At 30.8% G+C, this 24,232-nt stretch overlaps 1 protein-coding gene across 2 annotated transcripts in view; it reads left to right on the top strand.

Moving 5' to 3' along the window:
* LOC107452544 (proton channel OtopLc) overlaps positions 1 to 22,546 on the top strand; it is a 37,353-nt gene extending 14,807 nt beyond the window's left edge. Inside the window, exons 1-7 of one of the 2 annotated variants that reach the window (XM_016069038.4) lie at positions 2,699 to 2,905; positions 8,792 to 9,063; positions 13,389 to 13,497; positions 13,577 to 13,817; positions 17,187 to 17,362; positions 19,261 to 19,438; positions 21,320 to 22,546. In XM_016069038.4, coding sequence (XP_015924524.3) covers positions 2,861 to 2,905; positions 8,792 to 9,063; positions 13,389 to 13,497; positions 13,577 to 13,817; positions 17,187 to 17,362; positions 19,261 to 19,438; positions 21,320 to 22,251 — 1,953 coding nt within the window. In that variant the 5' untranslated portion in view covers positions 2,699 to 2,860 and the 3' untranslated portion in view covers positions 22,252 to 22,546. Of the gene's footprint in view, positions 1 to 2,698; positions 2,906 to 8,791; positions 9,064 to 13,388; positions 13,498 to 13,576; positions 13,818 to 17,186; positions 17,363 to 19,260; positions 19,439 to 21,319 lie in introns of those variants that run through there. The other variant, XM_087162528.1, reaches the window with a different exon arrangement.
* The last annotated feature ends 1,686 nt before the right edge of the window (positions 22,547 to 24,232 follow it).

Genomic DNA, 24,232 nt, shown 5'->3' with positions numbered 1-24,232 from the left:
TAACATACATAAATTAAAAACTTTCTTCGGTAGCATTTTATTCTGTGGTGCTAAAAAGTAAGTTTAACCTACTTTCATTCTGCTGTTAACTTTATATGTGACGTTTGTGCCAAACCCTCTACTTCCTGCCGAACTGGAAAGAACCAAAGTGTGAAGAAGGCTGCTAGTTTTTTTTTTATTGTAACACCGCAGACTAAGAAACGTATTTCCATCCATCCTACCGATCATGTTTTGTTAAAATGTATTTTTTATGCAGTTTTGCGATACTATTTTCAGCCTCCCTCTTTTTCCTTTTTGATGTTACGTGCCCTTATGCTTGCAAAATTCGATTTGTTCTTAGTGCATAGCCGAGATATCTCCATCTTTGTTTAAAGTTCCTTTCCTCAGTAGGTATTAACGTTTTGTTAAAAAGGTCTTTATTTAATAAATTGGATCAGAAAATTCTTATTATTTCTGACAATTTAATTTGAGAAGTTTCCTAACTTCTTTTTCTGATTTTTTGAAGCTCCAGTTTTCGGCACCATGTATAAGAGTGGAACGTACAGTTACTTTGTACACCATTTATTTTTGTTCTTTATGCGATGAGGCTCTTCAAAAATTATGGATGGTATTTTCTGCTCTAGGGTGCACTGCAAGCTCTTTACTGCCTTAACTACCGGGTCATTGTTTCCGGTGAAGTTTGAAGCCATTTGGCTCACAAGGTGATTTTTGAAACTCTCTTGAGTAGTATTTCTTGTATACGTGTATCTGTTACCTTTGTTATTTGTGTTTAAAAAAAGAATAGTTATGATTATCGTCATTTGAAAACCTGTCATTTCAAGACGTAGGAACCATCGTTTGAAGAAAAGAATAGTTATGAAACACTTCTAAATGATAATTTTTAAAATTGACTTATTCTTGAACCTCGAACAATATGATAACGTATAATGGTGACGCTTGCAACAATAACAAACAGTAATAAACAAGCAAAAATAGGCCAAATCGGAACTACCAAAAAAGTTAGCTCTTTCTAAATATAGCAACCTTGTCACGTTTTTTAACAACACGTCTATAAATAACTAAAACAAATTTTCCTTTCAAACTCACCGGAATTACATAATATCTTATGAAATACAGCCGATTTAAGCTCAGAAATTATATAACTAATTTCTTTTATTAAAACAAAAATATCTAATTGGTTGGTTCTAATGCCACTTACCACACGGGCAAGCCTGCTTGGTGAAACCGAGCAAATTTAAGGCAGAGTATGCGATTCTTGTTTTTTCAGTGGCGCCGTCTATGGTCAAGAATTCGACTTCTGCCATATCATACGTCACACCTGTTTAAAAGGCGGACCAATTCATACATTCATTAATTCATTCACAGATCGTAATTTTGACCTGAATTAGAGAACGATCGATCTCCAATCCAGTACCCCCAGAGGTATTGATTTGTTATGGGAGCAAGGAGGACTTTGCGACTCGACAGAATTTTAACTTGCATCAGTCACCAACTACACGGGGAGTCTTCGGCCGGCGGCGCTCGAACCCACGAACTCTCGGACATGGACCCAGCTCCCTACCGACCGGCTATTTCGGCCTACAAAAATATCTAAAAAAAAAGAAATTACATAGTTATATGTAATGAAAGAAATTAATTATTTTATTAAAACAAAATTTAAAAAAAAATATCGACGAGCAGAATAAGTTGTAGTAAGCAGCTGTATACTTTCTAACAGGAATTAGAGCATGTCATGAGATCGAGAGTGTTGTTGTTTACATTTATATTGAAAACACTATCCATGAACACTACTAAATCATGATCTAGCTTTCATTATTCTCAGAGAAATATCATTTTTTGTAGTGTCCTAAATATATACGTATCTCTGCACTTCTTCAATTTATGCTTTTAATCTCCTTTATTGCGAAATTAACAGTAAACATACATAGTTTTTTTCCGAAATTATTTCAATTCCTACTTGAGTAAAAAGGGCTGCTTATTTAAAAACTTCTACATTGTTTCAATTTGACCACATTGCCACAACCATGCCGTTGATCACGAAATTGTAGAGCCTTAAAGTCTATGACCTTTCTGACCCACAACGAGCTGTTACAAAAATGCTCTACTTTAATAATTATACTAAATTAACAAAAAATCATTTTCTGGGGGGAATATCGATATTTTATGCCGAAACAATGAAAATGATGAATTTCGAGAGTTTGTGAGTGAAGTTCACAAGAGCCGAAACTGCAAAGTATCCAAAAATATTGTAGAAATTAATTTTTACGGTGTTTATTTTCATTATTTTATTTTAGCGCTTATTATTACCTTCGCATTATTTAGGAGTTTAATACTCATAATTATGATCGATGTTCAGTATATTCAATTTTATTGACACTGTAAAGAATAATTTCTAAGCCAATTAAAGATATAACCATAATTTATGTTTTATGACAGATTAACTACGACTATTTATAAAAATTATATTAACTACAACGAAAAGAGCAATACAATGTAAATGAACAGTACAATGTAAAATTTACACGGATGCAAATTTATTTTAAATATTTTTTCTTTGAGAATGTTATCATCGATATCATACGCACATTCAACCCTTTTGATATTTGTTTTATTTTTATTAAATTACTGTTATCCTAAATTATCGATACTGCTTTCCAACTTGGGTGATAGGGAGATAGCTAAATGATTTATTATCTTTGCACTAAATGAAACACAAAAGAGTAAAATTATCACTCATAGAAAAAGAAATATTTTTAGTATCAGCAATTGAATTTTGGACAAAAGGTATGAGTAATTAAGATTGAAAAAATAAATTATGGGAGCTGCGAATGGATATTTCAACGGATAGTTGTTTATCATCATGCCTGTGCAATTAGTTAGCAGAATAGCTTTAGAAGAAGTACAGGTAAAATATAACAAGTCTTTCTTTCTTTCTTTTTCAATTTGTTTGTAGAGATTTTTTTTTAAATCATTGTTTAAATATTTACCCTACAAAAATTATGAGATTTAATGTCTTATGGCTTGACTAGCATTTGAGAATAACACGGGGGATGATTTTAACGAATAATTGTTTTTATCTTACCAATAAAATTAATTAATACAGTGAACCTAAAATAAAAAAAGATATCGAACGCAAAACATTTCTGTTTTCAAACTTAATTTAATAAATGTTATGTTTTAAAAAGTTCTGGTTGAAAAAAAAAATATTTTGAAGTCAATAGAAAAGCATCGTAGTTGGTGATTAAATTTGATCGGTGTCTTTAAATAAGTATTTAAACGAAACTTTATTTTCGATCATGCCTGCACAATTCTTGAAAAAATAAAATTAAAAAATATGAAATACATTTTCAACCATAGTTTAAAAACTTCATTTTCTTTCAAATATATGAGGATGTTATTAATAGTTAACATGTTTCGAAGGGTTAAAAAATAGGGCCCATACCATTCGTACAGATGGGTGAGAATCACGATAGATATTCCGTCATCAAGCTTGCGATAAATCATCTAATGCGGCACATGAGCCATGGTGTGTAGCGCTCACCTCTAAATAAGGCAACCCAGGTTCGAATCCAGCGATGGCTGATAATTATGAATTCTGCTCCCAGCTCATAGTGCTGACGTAAAATATCCTTAGTGGTAGACAGATCATGTTATAGAATCTCCTTTCTGTCGGAGTAACCATGGGAGATTTTCGTGGTTTTCCTCTCTGTGTAACACAAATGTAGGTTAGTTCAAAAAAGGTCCATATTCTTGTCCTAATTACTTTTTAATATAATTAAGGAATAACACTTTTAGTTTTAAGACTTTAAGGAGGACTAACAATCCAGATCGAAAGCGCAGAGAATAATATTAAAAAGGGATTTTAAGATTTTAAAAATAAATGTTAAGGGTCAATAGCGTTAAATACAGGATAAATGAATAATTTACAATTAAAGAACCATTTAAATTTATGTTGAAGCTAGTCAAACATGTATGAATTTTCTTTGTTTAATAATCATTTTGTTTCGTATTTTTTTCTTTCAAATTAAACTGCACGAGTCTGTTAACATAACAGTTGTTTATTTTTTATGATACATATAGATTGCAGCGGAGATTCTAAATTTTGGTATCTGGAAAAATTTATTTACTAAGTTACTCTTTCACTATTCTTAGTTATTCTCTGCCATAAGGTAAGATTGTTAGTTCGATTGGTTAAGGTAGGATCTTTGGTGAGATTGTTGGTTCGAAACCTGGCTCAAAACTAATTCTTGAGCAGTGGTGGCTCAGGGAATAGAGCGTTCGCCTCCCAATGATGAGAACTGGGTTCAAATCCCAGCGATGGCATTTGGATACGAATTCCGCATCCGACTCGCACTGATGACAGTGCGGACGTAAAATATCCTCAGTTTTAGATAGATCATGGGTTAGAGTCCCCTTTCCACCTGACTAACCGTGGTAGGTTTTCGTGGTTTTCCCCTCCATATAATGCAAATGCGGGTTAGTTTCATCAGAAAGTCCTCCACGAAGAAGAAATTTCTTCCAATACTTGATACTGGAGTTCCTTTGTCTTCTGCATTGGGCTCAAAATTACAAAGCTACGGCGTTGAAGACTGGTAGCCGTAAACTCAAAATTGGGTCCGCAGTCCAACGACGGTTACAAAATAAAATTTAAAAAAAAACTTATCTAGTTAAAAAATAAACGCAAATGAAACAAATTATGTTTTAAAAAAATAAATAAAACACTTAAAAGAAACTTAAGTAAAAAATAAATAAAACACTTAAAATAAATAAGCGCACTTAAATGAAATAAAATTAATTTTTGTAAAAACAATTTATAAAAGTAAACTTTTTTATATTTATGGGTTGAAAAATGCGAGCAATAATTTTAGAGTTAAAAAATATTAATACAACTATAGAAAAATAGAATGAATATGATACATGTGGGAAATATAGTTAACAGAGGCTCATAGAGTTCATTCATATTTCATATCCACTATACCGTTATAACAAGATAGGTTTTATTTATTTTTGAAATTTAAAGCAGGAAATTTTCTTCCCACGTCCTTTAGGAAACCTTGTATTTCACACGCTGCGGTAAATAAATGACGGAAAGTGTATACAAAAGATTACATAACTGGGGTTTTTAACATTATTTTCATTTATAGTTCCACAATAAAAAAAAGAAGTGTCATTTGTCAATGTTTTAATTTTCACTTTTTTACTAACAATGGAAACAAAACTGTCGTTCGTAAATCAACTTTTTCGAATTAAGTATCATTGTCCTCTAAATATAGAAGTTTCCTTTTATAAAAAAATTCAAACAAGAAATTTCCTAAAAAAGGTCCATTTTTTTCACTTTTTGCATTTCATATGAACTACGAAACCTTTGAAATTCAAAATTGATTCGTGGAAATAACCTTTCAAAAGTCGACACTATGGGAAATATTTATCAAATAATTCTTCTCCTTTTACATCAGATTTAGCTACGATGTATTTCAAATGAAAATAGGTAAGTTTATATGAATTCGTTAACTTTTTCGATTACTGTAATAAGTTTATTCTAAAAGTTGATAGAAAAATAATTTTTATTCTTCTAAACATTAAACTTTAAGATTTCCTATTTAGTTTTTAATATAGTTGTATAAAAGTTTTAAAGAACTATTCATTTTTGCTATTTTTGAGTTCAATATAATATTGGATAAATTACTTTTTTTTGTATATAAAATAATTTATTATACAGTCTTCAATAATTCTTTTTGTAATAAACGTGCTTTTTAATTCGATTTTCGCCTGAAGCAATAAAACACAGTTTAAATATAACAAAAATAAAACCACATTAATAGTATTATAAAATATAGTTCTGTTTCAAGCTAACTACATTATAATTATTAAACTTTTTAATTAAAAATAAATCTGGGTAATTACTGTTCTTTGGACAACTGTAATTATTTGAGCAACCTAGTGGACGAATTTTGCTTTCAGAGCCTGTAGTTGGGTCCTTTAACAACAGATAATTCCGTAATGGTGAAAATTTTAGAATTAGAGAAATTTTATTTTTTAGTTGCTGAGTAATTTATCTCACTAAACTTGGTAGGAAAATAAAACCCTATAGTATGCATTCTAAAACAAAACTAAGGTAGATAGGTACCAAAATGTCATTCTCTTTAACGCTGCTTTTCGAAGCTTTGTCGCCAAGGAAAATAAAAAAGCCATAGTTTGAGTGACTTACACTTAAAGCAACTACGATGATTTTATACTATAAATGTAATCTTGTCGTGAAAAAATTACCTGGGCTTTAGAACTGACAGATAACTTATATATTTTAAAAGTTATTAAACTTTTTTAAAAAATCGCCAATTTGGCAACATTTTTCCACCTAGATGAAAAGTATCAAAATCACTGCCGTATTCTCAATTTTTGCAAATTTTTATGAGGCCAGATAGTATTAGCACTGGAGAAAGTTTTAAAATTTTAAAAAATTACTCCACAGACGATTTTCATTTTTACAAAACTGTGGCTTTTTTCTATACTGACGTTTTGCGCCATTTTGAAAAAAAGTCATGAGTAACAGTTGCAAACTCACTGCAGTTATAAAAATAGCATATTATTCACTCAAAAGCATCATATCATAATACGATGGAGTCCTCGAAAAACTGCCTAAAGTATAAAAGCACCTCTTGCTCCACTCACGTGTTAACCATTGATCTTTTATCTTTGTCATTTTTGTTCTTTTCTTCCCTTAAAAATCATTTTCACAGAAGAAAAAAATAATTAAAAACAAGATCATTTTGTTTATAAAATACATAATTTTTGAAATTATACATACAAACATTTCGTTAATGTACTTATCGTAGCAAAATGAGCGAATACTTGGATTTGAAAAGTAAACACCTTTACTTTAAAATATATTTAAACATAGAAATACAGAATGTGCAACGCAATAAGAAGTAATAGATGAAAAGTGATTTTACATGTTAGCTATCTTATATTGTATATCAATTCAAATCGAAAAAAGTTTTTATCTTTCTGGAGATTTTTGATATTTTTAAAAAATTTCGGTTTAAAGGTTATGATTTATATCTGAGAACATCTAATCTTCTTTTCACATTTTTCTTATTTTATTTATTAATTTTTTTTACTCATTTTTTTGTCACTTTTGACATCAAAACAAGCACGAGCTTATAAAATAAAGATTGAAAGGCACGAAAATTTTTCCGAAACCATGAAAAAATTATTATTTTTCAAAGCAAGAAAGTGAAAAAATTTTCAAAAACAAATAATACTTACTTTTATGAGAAAAATTCTGAAATCATTTTGGATGTAAAAAAATATTACGGAAGTATTAAAAATTGTTAAATCTGTAAAAAATATTTTAAAACGTAAGTAATTCGTTGACTATGTTGTTATTGTTCACAAAATTTTATCTTAAATTAGTCTATTGTCAAATTCATCCTTGCTTTTTTCTGTCTTATTTTTTTTTTAGTTTGTACTTATTTTTTTAGTCTTACTTTTTTTATTTAATAATATTTTAAAGAATAATTTGGTAACAAGCAATACGCAAATGAATTGGAATACCTCACGAATCATAAATTCTGCATCATAATTTTTGATATGCTAAAATAATTCATAAACCAGTTATTTACAATTTATAATGTTTCATGGGGCTTTTATAATGTTTTATAAGCTTTGTGGGAAGCATATTTATACATTTTCAATAAATATGCAACGGAATTAAATGATTTTAAAGCTTTATAGTAGTTTATTAAAATTTGTAAGGTCTTACTGAATTAATATTAAAAAAATTGGGGGTGGGTACAGATCTTTATACAAAATTTTCTTGGTAAACTACAAGATATTTTTTGAGTAAATATGATTTAAAAATAATATCAAATATTTTTAAAGGAAAAAAAAACATATTAATAAGTAAAACTTTATGAAGCTTAACGTTCAAAATTAAGGCTAAAAAAAGTTTTTTATTAAACTATCAAACTTTAACATGATCGTATTATGGACACTTGTGCTAGTGTCCATGTCATGACAAAACTTTAAAACTTAAACTTATCACAATAAAGTATGCTTGCAAAAACCAGTTATTCTACTAGAAAATGTGCAAATTAACTAGAGTGATTTGTTTAAGTGTAAATTGTTCATTACCTTCTAGGTTCTCATAAATTTGAACATTGCTTATTAAGCCGTGAGTAATCTGCACGGCGCTTGTTAAACTGAAAATACCATCTTTGCTGGAAAGATCAGCAGCAAGGTTTATGTATGCTTAGATTAATATAATGTTATTTATTTTATTTTCAATACCTAAACAATCAAGTTAATCAGCACATTAGTGTATAAAACCAATCATCAAATAAATACAGAAAATCGAATGGTTTAAAGTATTATTGCTAATAACGAAACGAAAGAAACAAACTTTTAAACTTTAACTTTACGGAAGCCTATTACTTACGTGAGCACAATACCTTCTTGATTCCGCACTTTAAGGAATAACCCTATACCTTTTGTAATTAGAATAGGCACCTCAAGGTTATGCGATTTCCACACATTCCAAATTTTTCTCCTCATTTCGTTAACATAAAAGTTTGATTTCTCCCGATGAAGTATGAAGTTTGAATATACTGAGCCGGGAAACTGGCTGTATGATTTGTGGAAACCATGGTAACGGGGAGGGGCAAGGTGTGGAGGGTGGATAAATCACGTATTTCTGGGACATCTACTATTTAATTTACAAAAGTATAACTTTACAGTTTTAGCAGGACTAGATGCATAAATTCTTTATAAAATGTTATATTTCTCATTAAAGATGGAAGACATTAAAGAAGGAGATTTTCAAAACTCGGTGAGCAGTGATAGTACTCTGGACAGTGGCAAAAGTCCTCCAAACAATGACGACACCATAGGAAGCTGTTCGAGTTTCGCTTACAAAGCTATTGCCTCTGAAGCGAGTACATTGAAAAACAGTACCGCCAAACTCTACCCTAGAAGTGTTTCCAGGTACAACGAATCAGTTTCAAAACATGCATCAAGTAATAGCCTCAATGAAATAACTGAAGCGGAGAAGGCCCAAATAACAAGGTATTTCTGACAGAATACAAAATTGGAATGAAATCAGTCGAATAGTTTCTGAGAAATTTAAAAAAAAGTCGCACTTTTCAATTTTAATTTCTCAAGAACAATTCGATCGATTATGCACAAAATTTGTAGTTTGTAATTTAATATCATATAGTTTAAAATGATGTATAAATCAGTATATCTTACCATTCAAAAATCTTTTTACTTTTACTAAATAAAGCGATATATATTATTGAATTATGGAGCCATCGAAATATTTGTCCTCTTAATGATAATATCACTTTTTGCATTTTTCGCCAATTTCAGATATTATTTAAGAAAATCAAAATATTTTTGCACACCATTATAGAGTTATTTTATCCAAAGACGTTCTTTTATCAAAAACCATTAAAAAATAATTTTTTAATAATTATTTATGATTTTTATAACTTTATTTTTAAAAAAATCGAGAATATTTCGAACAGTTAGTGATACAGATTTTTATATCATTTTAAACTGTGACATTTTAAATGGCAGAATACAAAATTGGAATGAAATCGGATAAAGAGTTTCTGAGAAATTAAAACAAAAATTGTGCATTTTTATTTCTGAAGAACTATTTGTCAGCTCATAATTTATAGTTTGTCATTTAATATTATGTAGTTCAAAATGATGTAAAAACTTCTGTATCCTACCACTCAAAATCTTTCGACTCTTATTAAATAAAGAGATGTATATATAATTGAATGATTATAAAAATTATTTTTAATGCGTAGAATTACCTTTGTATAAATGAATTTTATAGTTTTATGCAAAAATACTTTGTTTACAAAGTTCCCGACACATGGTGAAATTCGCAAAAAGTAAATTATTATTATGTTTTCCATAGTAAGAGGTCTTTTCCCTAAAATTATTTGCAAAAAATATTGTATTAAAAAACATCCCCACCGGACCTAACTGCAGATTACTAGAATTTCAACTTCACATCTGGTCAATTATCTACAAGCGCACCCTCAGAAATTTATATTTTCTTATAAAAGCTAAAACTAATGTTTAGCATGACAATATATGCAACTCTTTTCTTTCTTTTTTTCCTTCAAAAACGTATTTAGTAGGTTTTGCAATCTGAGCAACCTACGTGTAATTACGTGCATTGTATTTTATCTCTCTTTAAAGTATTGCTTTTAAATAAATGAAGACACTTTCTTTTAGGGCCAAAAATTATTCTATGACAAAATGAAATTGGGCGATTCCATGAAAAAGGGGAAAAGCATCGGAAAATTCAAATAAGAATAATGTTATTATTTTGGATTTTTTCTGAATTAGAAAGGTTTGAAGTTTCATAATTTATAAAAAAAAAATTTGAGAATTCAGTTTTGTAGTGTTGGTAGCCCATTGAACATTGGCATTTGCTTGTTCTGATTTGGGTGAAGAACACGGTCAGATTCTGAAAATCAGTAAGTTAACATTATCTTCCTTTCAAAATGTTCCAAAGAATAAATATTGTTTATTACACGTAGTTGAAATATTGTGCAGTGTTAAAATAACTTTTTGTTGTTAAATTCACTTAATTATATAAATTTCAACTAAACATTAATGCATGTAACGTAAGTTACCAAAAAGTAGGAAAAGTTTTTATGTGTAAAAAAAAACATGCGATACAAAAGTAAGAATATTATTTTTTCTTTCTTAGAGGCTAGCACTAAATAAGTAGCAATAGTTTTTTTAAAAATATTATTTATTTATTGTTTTGTGCACTATTCAATATATGTAACGTAAGTTACTGACTTGCATGTAATGTAAGTTACCAATGTGAAATGAGTTCATTTCTTTTGAAAATTGGCATATAAACTAAATAAGATGTATCCAGCTACAATAACAAAGTTTAAATAAATAAACACTGCCTTAGGATATTAATTTTATTGAAAATCTTTGCATTAAGTCATTTTATTGGGTGTTGGCATTCATATGTGTTCAAAGTTGGACGAAATCTCTCTACAAGCTAATGGTGGCAAGAGGAAAGTACAAGCACGTTATCTTCTTCATTTCAGTTCGAGAAATGTAGCAAATGTTTATGGAAAAAAATCCAGAATGCAAAATTGGAAGACTAAGTCCTTTGAGCTCCGTCCAAAGCATGTCTTGCTTAGTAGCAAACCTCCTAGAAATGTTTGCCTTTGTAAGTATCACGAAAACTTCGGATAAGCTACTGAAGCCTTCAGAAAATTCCATAATGTTCCATCTTACGCAATACTTCAGAAAATTATTTTTATGTTCAGAAAAAACAGATGAGTGCTGGTCTGGAGAATGTGTGCCGGTGGATATCAAAAATGTTCACATCTGGTCAGATGGGCCAAGGAGTCAGTTCAAGAATCAATATATAACTCCGGTCTTACCTGTTTTTGAGATTCATCATGGAAAAATATTGATGTGGAATTATTTTGCCACGTCACACGGCAAGAGTCCTGTTGATGGGACAGGTGGATCTATTAAAGGAAGTGTAAGAAATGTCGTATAGAAAAGAAAACATATTGTCATCACTGCCTCTGAGTTTGGGGTAGCAACACAAGAGCATTGAACAAAAATAAATATGGTAGAAATCACACCAGAAGATATTAAGAAACGTCAGAAAAAGTTAATCTGTTTAGTCTATTCTCAAAAGCTCCACAGATTAAAAACATTAAGCAGATCCACCATTTAAATGTTCAAGAAGGTATACCAGAAGGGTTTTTTAAGTGAAAGATGTTGAAAAACAAAATGATGAATCCAAAATAAAAGCTGGAGATTGGTATATGGTTAGATACGAGGAAATGTTATATCCATGTCTGTTGAAGAGCCAGAATTTAATGTCAATGTAATGGCTGCTGTGGGAATCTATTGGAAATGACCAGGAAAAAGAGATGAAATATTCTACCAGAAAAAAAGCATGGTGAAAAGAATTGAGCCGCTATACTAGTTAATAACAGAGGACATTATAAGTGTGCATAGTAATGTCTGAATCAAGTGTGTAAATCAAAAGTTTTTTGAGTTTACTTCATGTACACTTTTTCTCCCTTGCACTATACTGTTTAAATATGTTAATTTGCATTTGTACATTACTGGAGTAAAAGCTTGATGCAAAGGGAATTTCGTAACGTAAGTTACTGTAACGTAAGTTACCCATTTAAAAAATTATATTTAATTTAACTTTTGAATTAAAATCCTAAATCTAGGCATAATAAATATTTAAACATGTCAGTAAAATGATACATATAATCTTAATCAATTAACATTTGTATAAGAACAGAATTTTGCCTTCAAGCATATTGCAAATTTATGCCATTCCTTTTTCAGTAACGTAAGTTACCACACTAGTTTTAGGTTTTTACACTGCTTAAATTGAAAAATATTAATTATTCTAATTAGTTTCCTTTTGGTTTTGATTGAAATTTTAAGAAATCACTTTATTTTAGATTGTGTATTAGTATTATTTGTTTGCTTCTAAGTTCTCAGTGCAATAAAGTTTCTGTGAATGTAACGTAAGTTACCATGGAATAGCCCAATTGCACAATTGCAATTGCAATTGCCATCAAAATTTAACGCATTTTTTCTCTTCTCTTCAAGAATGACTGAAAATTTAAAAAATTAACTTAAAATAACAGATTAAAGTACAAATATGGAGAATTAATTGTTGTTGTTGTTGATAATTTACGTCGCACTAGAGCTGCACAATGGGCTATTGGCGACGGTCTGGGAAACATCCCGGAGGATGATCTGAAGACATGCCATCACAATTTTGATCCTCTGCGGAGGGGATGGCACCCCCGCTTCGGTAGCCCGACGACCTGCGCGCGAAGTCGAGCACTTTACGGTAGCACAGTTTAACGAGGACCAATACCGCACGCCCTCGGTCCCTACGCAGACTGATCCAAGTGGTTACCCACCCGCACACTGACCGTAGCCAGTGATGCTTGACTTCGGTGATCTGCTGGGAACCGTGTCTTAATGATCAGTCCACTGCGGGACTATGGAGAATTAAAGATACTGCTTTCTATTTAGGAGATAGGTCATTTGCTTTTATCAAGTTTCAAAATTAATTACTAAGTTCGTCAATAGATGACGCTGTTGACTGTAAAAATTATGAAATAATGTTGTTGTTTTTTAATACAAATTAATGTTCAACTGTAAAATAATTAGCACTGCTGTATGTTGATCTGTGGACTAATTTTTACACTCGATGAGAATAAATCTCTCATTTCCTTAGTCGAACACAACAAACTGTACATTTCTATCTTTCAATATTTTATGGTAATTGGCTTTTTTTAATTGTTGTTCTTAACGAATGTTAAAATGAAAGTACATAATATTTTTAGGAGAAACATGACAACTGTTTTCGTGAGCATTTATGGAATTCTTTTAACGGCTACAGGAGCTGTAATTTACGTTAATCATCAAAGTTCAGATTCCAGACATGTCAGTGAGGTGAGACTCAATCTCTGGTTTCCACTACTCTTTGGCATCTTTTCCAAATGTAACATTATTTTTTCTTAATTTCCTGTAGGTTTTTAGCACGTCTATTGCAGCTATTGGGATGGCATGGTTGATATTTTTACATCTAGATTTATACCGTTACAAGCGACAGATTTTTAAAAACATTATAGTTGGTTCTCACCAGATGGATAAAATCAGCACGATTACAGATTTTAACATGGCTGCAACATTCATAGGGAATGAAAATCCACCGTATCAGTTTCTGAGAGGACGACACAGTGGAAGCTTTTACTTGAAAGCCGGATTAGCAGGTGAAGTTTGATAAATAATTTATAGCACAATAAGCCTACCGTACAAAAAAATAGCCAACCCTTTGAGAAATTCCAAAAAACATGATTTAACATCAGCGCAGAATTCAGTTTTAGAAATCAACCACATGATGCAGCAATGACTTGTATATATTACTGTGAATGACCGAAATTGGTGGTTGTTGACCCCAAGTAGCACTCTATATCGATCGATCTCGAAAAAACTTCGCTTACGACGTCGATCGATGTTGTTCCGAAACATTGATCTATGTAGAAACGTCAGATTTTTTTAATATTGTTCAGCATTGTAAAATTGATGTAAATCGATTTCTCAATAACGCCGTAGAATGTCGAGTTTAAAAAAACCATATTCCACTGCGTTTACAGATGCAGTAGAATGCCGATGAATATTTTCATAACGTTATTCGTATAACAAGCATTTAAAGATGCGGCAGAACGCCGATCGATAATTTTGATACGTTATTTGAAAAAAAAAATTTCACGGATGGTGTAGGATATATATACATGTTTATTAATTTGTATTTTATAAGCTTTTGCACTCCAAGCTGCACAATGGACCGGTGGAAGTACTTCCACCGGTGATTGTTGACAATCACATTGTCACTTTGGTAAATGTCCGAAATATATACTAGGTCTAGTTAAGTGCCTCTACCATAACCTATACTGATATTTTTTAAGGCTCAATGTCACTGCCAGGTATACAGTTGCCCGGTACTCCTAACACTGATATTTCTCTTAATTTATCCTCAGCAGATATTAAAATATCGAATAAATATAATAATATCAACGAATAAATTAATATGAAATCGTATATAACAAATATTTTGGACATTCACCAAATGGTTGACATTCACCAGTGAAAATCGTCATTCTCTTGATTTTGGTTATTCACTGTAACATATACATGTTGAACGGAGAGCAAATGGTCCCCAATAAGAGTTTTACAAAAAGCTTTCTACTAAGATCTTTGTTAATAGTTAAAACATGTATGTAGAATTTTTTTTTTAACCCAAATTCTGGGAATAGGGATTTATAGTTTATTCTTAAAAATAGTAAGAGCTTCTTTTACTCCTCACAAAATCAGCTAGAAATGAAATGGGTTTGCTAACATTTTTTTTTCTTTTCTGTCTTACTTACAGCCTAGCTTCAGATGCTTCAAAAGCAAGGTAGAGAAAGCTTTTGCATTGAATGCTTTGGATACTTGTATTCTATTTAAGAATGCTTAGAACAGTGCCCAGATATGGGTTTATTTGTCAGATAAAATAGACAAGCGATTATTTTAAAAATTATTGGTTAAAATAATTAGTCGATGGTGAAACAATCATGGCTACTGGTTATAAGTTTAAAATATCAAGACCAGTTTCAATCGACTTTAAATTACATTCATGATGTATTACATTTAGTAGATTTAAGCTTTTCGATTCAAGCGTAACACGCACTAAATAGATTTTCATTCATACCAACATCAAACAATACTACAAGAAATATTTGACAAAGGGGATGCCTAGGAGAAAAATACTTATTAAACAAGTTGCGGATACATTTATATGATATATATGCAAAACAAATTAACGGCAGAGAGATGCTGTACATTCGTATAACGACCGTATATGAACCACAGCTTAACAATGCTGTACGACCGTTAACACTCATTGAAAGGGTGACAGATAGAAAATAAGGAATAACCACACAGAAAATAAATGAGGGACTAGAGTCTCATATGAAGAAAAAATCTTAAACAAAAGTAGGAAACTGCATTATAACACTTGAAAAATAATAATAAATATCTAACTATATACTAATACCATAAACAATTACAGGTTTTGTCAAAACCTTATCCACAAGTTTTATCAAAAGTACTATTGTAAGTGCTGTGAGTAAAAGTATAATCTCGTCGATGAATTTTTTATTTTGGACACAGCTCAAAATGCGTGTTTAAGAAAATTAACACATATGAGGATAATTTGAACTGTGTCCAGAATTAAAAGCTCATCGACGATCTACTTAGCAAAACAATACATCTCTTCTATAATATTGTATAAAAACTAAACCTTTAAGAAGTTATTAATTCGGTAATAAATACAAGTATATTCGGGTATTTATTGAAAAAGTCAGAATCTAGCTCATCAAAAAAAAAAGGGTCGAAAATGAAGAATACAATAGGCAGTATCAAAACGAATAAACAAAAATTTAATTATATTTAAAAAAATACAGTAAATTTATGAGATGCAATTACTTCTGATTTAAAATTAGTTACGTAGCTCTCCATAGTTAACAGTCCAATTCACACATTAGTAATAAGGATAAACAGGGCCTTATATGGAATATTGTTGTGGTTGTTACTTATGTTACTTGCCAATACCAGCAAGACTGCTTGAAATCAAGCGAATTTTTAAGGCATATGGTGCGTTTCTTGTTTTTTTTTTTCAGTGGCCCCATCTATGGCTAAGAATGCGACTTCCGCCACGCACATGTCACAGCCCGTTTTTACAGGGAGGACCCAATCTTACTACATCCATTCATCCACGGATCATAATTTTGGCCTGAACCAGAGAACGATCAATCACTAGTTCAGTATTGATTCGTAATACTTGGAAGCACCCGTCACCATATCATTTTATGTCAATTATTTAATACCATGTATTATTTAATACCATATATTATTAATACCATATATAATTATTTAATACCATATATAATTATTTAATACCATTTTATGTCACGGCAGTCACCATGGATTCTTCGGTTAACGGGATTCGGAAATGGCTCTGCTAAATAGTTAAAATTTGTTCTAAGATGTTATTTCAGTGGAAAGGCATCACTTTGACATCAGTCCATTCAGATTCGGTAAATAAAAAAGGAATATATATTTCAAGGGAACAGGAGATAATAAACAAACTGAAAAAGATGAACCACAAAAAAGAGGGAGACAGTAGTGTTGGCTCGAAGAGAGTCCGTGCAAGTTGTGGCGTTTCAATTTAGTTTGCCAACTTCACTAAGTCTCGGAAATCTGGTCACATAAGAAGCCTCTCAGCATTTGTGACGCCTAATTAACAAATCTGCAATCTATTCAATGCGAGAGAAAATTGTCCTGGACAACTATATTCAAATGGTTTTTTAAACAGTTGAGAAAAATCATTAATCTGGAGATTGCCACAATTTCTTTGCGATGTTTCTATAAAAACAGTTTTAATTGTTTTGTGTGACCCTGAATTTACCTTCCTAGTTTACCAGTAGGTCAGATTAAAATGTATCCTTAATTTTCCCTAAAATATGTCTTTTAAGTGATTTTGATGAGTTTAGTTTGTTACAAGAACTTCTTCAATTATAAGAACTTCTTCATTTCAATAGTATTCTGCTTTGGTCACCTCATCAATGAAGGGCTGATGTTGGGGCAGGAATTCATCAACTTTGTACAAGAATATCGCGTAGATCTTGGCTGCGGAGATACCTATTCTATGATTCATCACATTATTAGGCCAGCCTATTCCTTTTATCAACTCTTCATAGTCTTCAAATACTCCAATGTATGTAGGAATTTTCTATTTATATTTCTATGATATTAGATATACAGGATTGATGTATGAACAAAAATTGTGTTTGTTGAATTGCCTTTTTTTTTTTTTTTTTTTACCCAAACAAAAACTGGCAATTAAATGACGTGGGTACATTAACTCATGTTTTCAGAGTTGGAAGTTCAATAATAAAATTAAAGAACAGAATTTTTTTTGTAAATTTAAGGGCAATTGATTTATTCTGAATGTGAGTCAACAAATTTGAATCATACAAAAATAGGTTTACGAGCAAATTTCATAGTTAATAAAAATTAAAACTTTGAAAAGTATACACATGTATAGTTTGTCTACAGAAAGAAGTCCCCTCTACACAAAGTCTAAGGCACTCTGTTGCTATGGAAACAAGAAATAGCACATCTTAAAGAGGAGAACTTCTCTCTCCCCTGATCCAAAGCATGTCTTTAATACTAACCCAACACTCCTGCTTGAAATAGTTAAATCTCGTTACTATAGTCACGGCCATTGTTCCAGACGAATGGTGAAGGAAGTTTTTTCCATAGACAACACATACATAATATTTACATGATGCGAAACATATAAAAACAATCTCCTATTTGAAAAACAAAACATCCAAAATTAACCTTCTTACATTCAATTGATGAAGGGAAAAGCGTCGTAAATAAAGAACTGTGTAATTAAAATCTGAAAAACTATTTCTTTCTAACTAACTTGGATAAATCATATTTATTTTAGCTATACCATGATAAACATAGGCAAGTTTATTGGAGGCAGTAATTATGCTTTCCTGCACAGCATTAAAACCATCATTTGAGCAACTATTATGCCCTACATGTCACTTTTTGAAATGACTAGCTTTTATCTTTCCTCCAATTAAAGTATTTTCAGTTTTAGTCAGCTCAGATAACTTTGCCTTTCATTTTTTTTAAACAGCGTGAACACAAATCGCAATTGATTTTAAAATCGCTTGAATGCGATATATAAAGTTGCGGCTATACGAATGCGGTAGTGGCAGGGATGCGGATGCATGCTTTTGAGTGAAAACAATTATTTTTGATAAAATTACTGTAATTTGATAAAATTACAATTATTTTTTAAGCAAAAATTTCTTTCTGCTGTTTTTATTAATTTTTTTAATAAAATATTAAAAATTACAGAAAGAAAAGAGCAAGGAAAAAATAAATAAACAGGAGAAAATCGTCTAAATGAGGGTGTACACAAAGAGGCAAGTCGTCATAGACAATTTTGGGAGGGATAATTTTTAAATATTTTTTATATTTTTTTAACTGTAAAATTGACTTAGGAGATATTTTTGATTATTTAAAGTATCTCACTAATTTTGATGCAGGTATTTTTTTTTTAAATGCCTTGATTAAAATTTAATTTTATTTTTGGTAAGCAGCGGTCCTAAAGTTATAAATTTAAAAAAAATTATCAAACAATTTCAAAATAAGCGCGAATTTGAGCTTAAAAACTAGAAATGTTTCATGTAACGCTAGCAGCTCTACAACAAATTGCACAGTATAAATTTCAAAATAATGTATTTACAATTAGGCATTTTTAGATATTTAGCTTATATTTTACGTTAGTACGGTGGTCGATGAGAGCCCGATGAGGAAATCGTAGCGACCAGCTATCGCTGGGATTCGAACCCGGGAACGCTCTATCCCCTAAGCTATCACGACTCCTCATTTCTTTACTTGAGATAAAAAGCAAAATCTTAACGATTTAAAGCGGGACGTGAAATTTAGGACATATTAAGGACACTACTTTTGTCCCCTCCAGAATTTAAGAAAATGTACGAACCTTGTGTTTTACAACTAACTGATTTTTTTTCTTCTCCTAGTTTGATGACGATATAGCTGTAGGAAGTAATCTTCACTTTATTTCAGATAATTATTAACCGCCACAAAGTTCTAGCTTGCTTTGCATTGATGCATATAATGGCTTCCTGCCTCTGCTTTTGGTTTGGAACAATTCTAGAAGAAGCTTTAGAAGAATATCATCATGATGAAAATAACATAACAATCGAAGATTTAAAGAAAAATGCTACTCAACTCATCTTTTCAGGTGAGAATTTAAAAAATATATACATTTTATCATGTACTCATTTTGTAAAAAAAAATTATTTTATATAAGTGTATAAAACTCTAATTACTATATTTTTAAAAATGTTAGCTTCATTTTTTAGCATACTGAGGGACAAAATAAGAGAGAGATTGCTTTTGTTACTCAGATTCAACTTCAAATAGTCATTGGAAAAACTATATTTTTATTTTAGATAACTACAACTACTTTATTGCTAATGAAGTTAACTACTTTTTTTTAATGTAATCGCTACTACGAATGACCGAAATTGGTGATCGCTTTGGTATAAGTTTGAAATATGTACTAGGTCTCGTATGGCTCGTATACCCGGTCGGTATGGCCTACTTCAATGTTTTTTTAAGGTTCAGTGCCACTGCCCAGTATACATTTGCCTGGCATGCCTTACATCAATGTTTTTTAAGGTCAAGTGCCATTGCCCAGTATGCAATAGGGATTTTTTAAGGAAACTTGCTCAATTTTAGGACATTTTCTAAAATATACAAAACCCAGGAGAATTTTTATGAAACCAATAGACCGAGAAAAACTGGCAAAATCCAGTAGTCTGCTGGAAAAACCAGCAGAGTTGGCAGCTTTGAATTGGATATCACGGAAACGAAATCCGACATTTAATTATAGTGAGAAAAAAATCGCGCATTTTTTTTCTTCTCTTTTCTCGCATGAAAGGATTATTACCACCAAGAATCACGCAATTTCAGATTGCGCAAAAATTTCACCTTTTGAAAAAATTGCGGATTTATGATGAAATCGTAGACGACTAAAGCTGGTCATCAAGTGATTATTCAAAAGTGCGATTCGTAAATGTTATACTAAAAATTAAATCGAAATTTGACTAACAATGTATCCCAAATTGCTGAAAATGCGATCGACCAAACCGCGTGGACAATAAAATGGACACATATCGAATGCACCCGTATAATAATGTAGCATTAAAAACTATGAAAATCGATACCAATAACTGACAAAAAATGCGATCGTAAATCCACGTGGGATTGCGGATGAATCGTCAAGAATTAAGTGCAAAATGCGCGATTCGAAGTTTGCCCATAGAAATAATATCGTATTAAAATTGATCGGAGATTTTAAAAACCAGATGAAAATCCGTTTTAATAACTACTGAAAAAACGATCAGCAAACCTACAAGGATTCACTGTAGAATCCTCGCTAATACAGTGGATTGAGAAATGATTACTAACTGATTCGGAACTTGCTGTATGTTATACTGCATATTAAAATATCGAAATTTTGAAAACCATATGAAAATCGGTAACAAAATCTGCGAAAATAGTGCAACCACACAAACCACGCGGATTTATTAGTTGTTGATTGAAGTTGACTTTGATTACTGTCTGTTTGTTATTTCTTATTGAATATATGGATGTTTTGATGTTTGTTTACTTAAAAGACCTATTATCAGGAAAAATCTATTTTCCGGACTCGCCGATTCCGGATATGGAGCTTTCAATACATGTATTACCGGGAATTACCAAAATTAAGAGGACTTTCACCGGTGAATGTCAACAATCACATAATCGCTTTGACGAATGTCCGAAATATTTGTTATATCCGATTTGATATTCATTTATTCGTAGCTATTATTACATTTATTGGATATTTCAATATCTGCTAAGAATAGATTAGGAGAAACATCAGTGTTCAGAGTACCGGTTCAATGAATACTGGGCAGTGGCACTTAACTAGACCTAGTATATATTTCGGACATTTACCAAAACGATTATGTAATTGTCAACATTCACCGGTAAAAGTCAACAACCACCAATTTCGGTCATTCATAGTAACATATATATTACACACTTTAAACAATATGTTTTTCTTTTTTTCTAGACGCTTCTATTTGTTCTCGTTCAGCAAACAACAGCTACTGTATATGCTCAGCAACAGCCATATTATCCGTCAACAATGTTCAAGCCATACCATACCTATTCCCCTTTGCAATCGAATTTAATATTTTACTAGCAGGCGTATGGTTTATAATGTGGACAAACATAGGAAATAACAGCCACCACGCTGATCCACACCATTTTCATCACAAAGTGCACACTAATGACGGAATAGAAGAAGTGACCTACCACAGCAACTTAGTCATCAGTGCCGATTGCCATGCATCGAACAAAGGATTGTTCGCAGGACTGTTCATTTTGATGACGTCGATCATCTCAATTATTGCTTTCTTTGTCACGATGAGCATCAAAGAATATCAAGAAGTTGCTGTTGCAATACATACTGTACAAGAAGGTGCTTTGACAACACTAGCTTTGATCGGTGTGATCTTGGGCTTTAGGCAGCTCTCCCAATTAGATTATAGCTTGAATCCAATACATTTCCTAGATGATCTTCTGCTTTTTGTGCCTCTTCCTTTCTTTTTCATTCAAGCTACAATGACTATAATATCAGAATTTCAAAAAAAGACTGTTATGAGGATATTCATGTCTGTACTAATTCCAGTACAAGTAATACTGCAAACTCCATTCCTAATTGATGGCTTGCGCAGATGTAGCAATTCCCAACAACTAAGATACAAGAAACCGGGAAGAGAGATTGTGACTTTCCTAATTATTTGTAATCTTACAATGTGGATTATAAATACCTTTGAAGCAAAGAGCGTAGAATCGCACTATGGACTACACGTGTATTTTGGAAAATATGTGTGGATGTTTGTTAGTCATGCAACATTGCCATTGATGTTGTTTTACAGATTCCATTCATCAGCCTGCTTGGCTGACATTTGGAAATCCGCTTACAATAAAGAAGAATAAAAACAGATATGAAACTAATAATATGAAAATTCAGATACTGCTTCAGGACAAAAAGAAATAAAGTCTATTAAATGCTGTTTGAAAAGTTTGCTCAAAGTTTCGAAAGAATCATTGGATAGGCCAATTAAGAGTGAATTTTAAACATAAAAACTTAATTTTCAAAAGAAATACTTTTTAAAAGCTAAATAGCTGATGTGATAGGGGTGATACCTTTGTGAAGATAAGACTGACGCTCTTGTAACAATCCTGGTGATCCTCTTAAAATAAAATAAAAAATACTTATTATTAAGGAAAAGTTGCAGTTTTATTTTGTTTCTTTAGAATAATTTTTATTTTTTAAAACTATTCATTTTAACAGTAAAAATACTTAAATTAACATGATCAAAAAACTATATACCTCATAAATTTCACAACATGGTCCATGTTAGAATTTAAATAATTTATGAAACAATAAACACCGATAATATTCTTTTCTATCTCTATCTTCCATGAGCCTTTTTTTTTTAATTAGTTTCACGGTTTTGCGAAAACAGAAAAATTTTACCATTAGTTTCTTTAACTAATATAAATATTTAAAATCACAAAATAATACTTTTTTTTTCAATGAATATCAAGCACTGGTAAAAACTGTCAAATTCAACTGCCACATTTAAAAAAAAAATTTATTTAACATGTTGGATTCATATAACAAAGCCTCAACTTTTAACCCTTGAACCTGCTAACCCAAAATATCAGGGCATGATATGGTTGCTTTTCGGTACAGCAAATTCGTGAACAGGTTTTCGTGAGCACTTTTAACATTATTTTACCTTATTTATTTTATACAATTATTATTTAAAATTATGTAATAATCATTTGAAGCAATTTAAAATTGCCAATGAAATTTTCAAAAAAATTCAACAACTAGAAATACTGGTGTTGCATAGTATATGGCAAAATTAGGAAATTTTGTTACTGGCCAGTTATAGCATTTTTAACAATGGTCAATTTTTTAACATGCCTTTTTTTCAAAAATTAAAATAAAATTTCTGATATTATAGATGTTTCATTTTTTAAACAATCAAAATATGGTAAACAATCAAACGTTAATTTTTAAAACGATCAGAAATTATAAAAAAAAAGCAAGTGCGAAATTAAGTAATTTTTTGATGCATTAAAAATATTCATAAGTATTCCATATTTTTTTAAAAGAATAATAATGAAATGCACATGTCATAAATTTAAAAAGTGGCGATCCAGTGTAAATTTAGCAGAACAATTTTTAAACACTCTAGGTGACCATTAACTTGCACTACATAGCATAGAAAAAAAACTACTTGGAAAAAGTTTAATCTCCTTTCCAAAAGTAAGTGTTGAGCTCTCTTTTCAATATTATACTAAAACTTTCATGCAACACACAACTTCCTCCTTGAATAAAATGGTGGAAAATCAGTTTTTTGATGCAGAAAAGGCTGCAGTTTTAAGTTCAGAAAAAGTTCAAAGGGTTAATGAAGTTAAATTTTGTTTGATTCAGAAAAATAAAAAATTAAATTAAAAACAAAATTTACTAGCTATCACATATTAATAGATAGGATGTTTCAAAAATGCAGATAAGCCTAATAGCAGAATTTATGTAGTAAATTTGCAGCCCTATCTTACTAAATCCAAATTTGTATGCAACCCTAATCCTGCCTAAAACTATTATTGAAAAAATTCAGCTAAATCTAACACATATATAGCAAATTTTTTTAATTTAATACATTTAAAACTTAAGCCTAAAAAATTAATAGTGTTTAAATTTACCCAGAAAATAAATTGAATTTGAATTTTGTTTTGCACTGATATTTTAAAAAAATAATAAGAATAAATCGTTTTATAGTAAAAAGTTAGTGGTTAAGTGACAGAGATATATTTTTTCTTTACACTTTGCTATTTACAGTGTTCTCTCAATTCAGCAATATAATTTTCATTAGAAATAAATTTAGAGACATTTTAAAAAGGA

The sequence above is a fragment of the Parasteatoda tepidariorum genome, chromosome 1, assembly GCF_982258835.1.
Source record: "Parasteatoda tepidariorum strain Cologne lab strain chromosome 1, Ptep-v5.0, whole genome shotgun sequence".
NCBI classification, from domain to species: Eukaryota; Metazoa; Arthropoda; class Arachnida; order Araneae; family Theridiidae; genus Parasteatoda; species Parasteatoda tepidariorum.
This window is presented reverse-complemented; position numbering and strand designations above follow the sequence as displayed.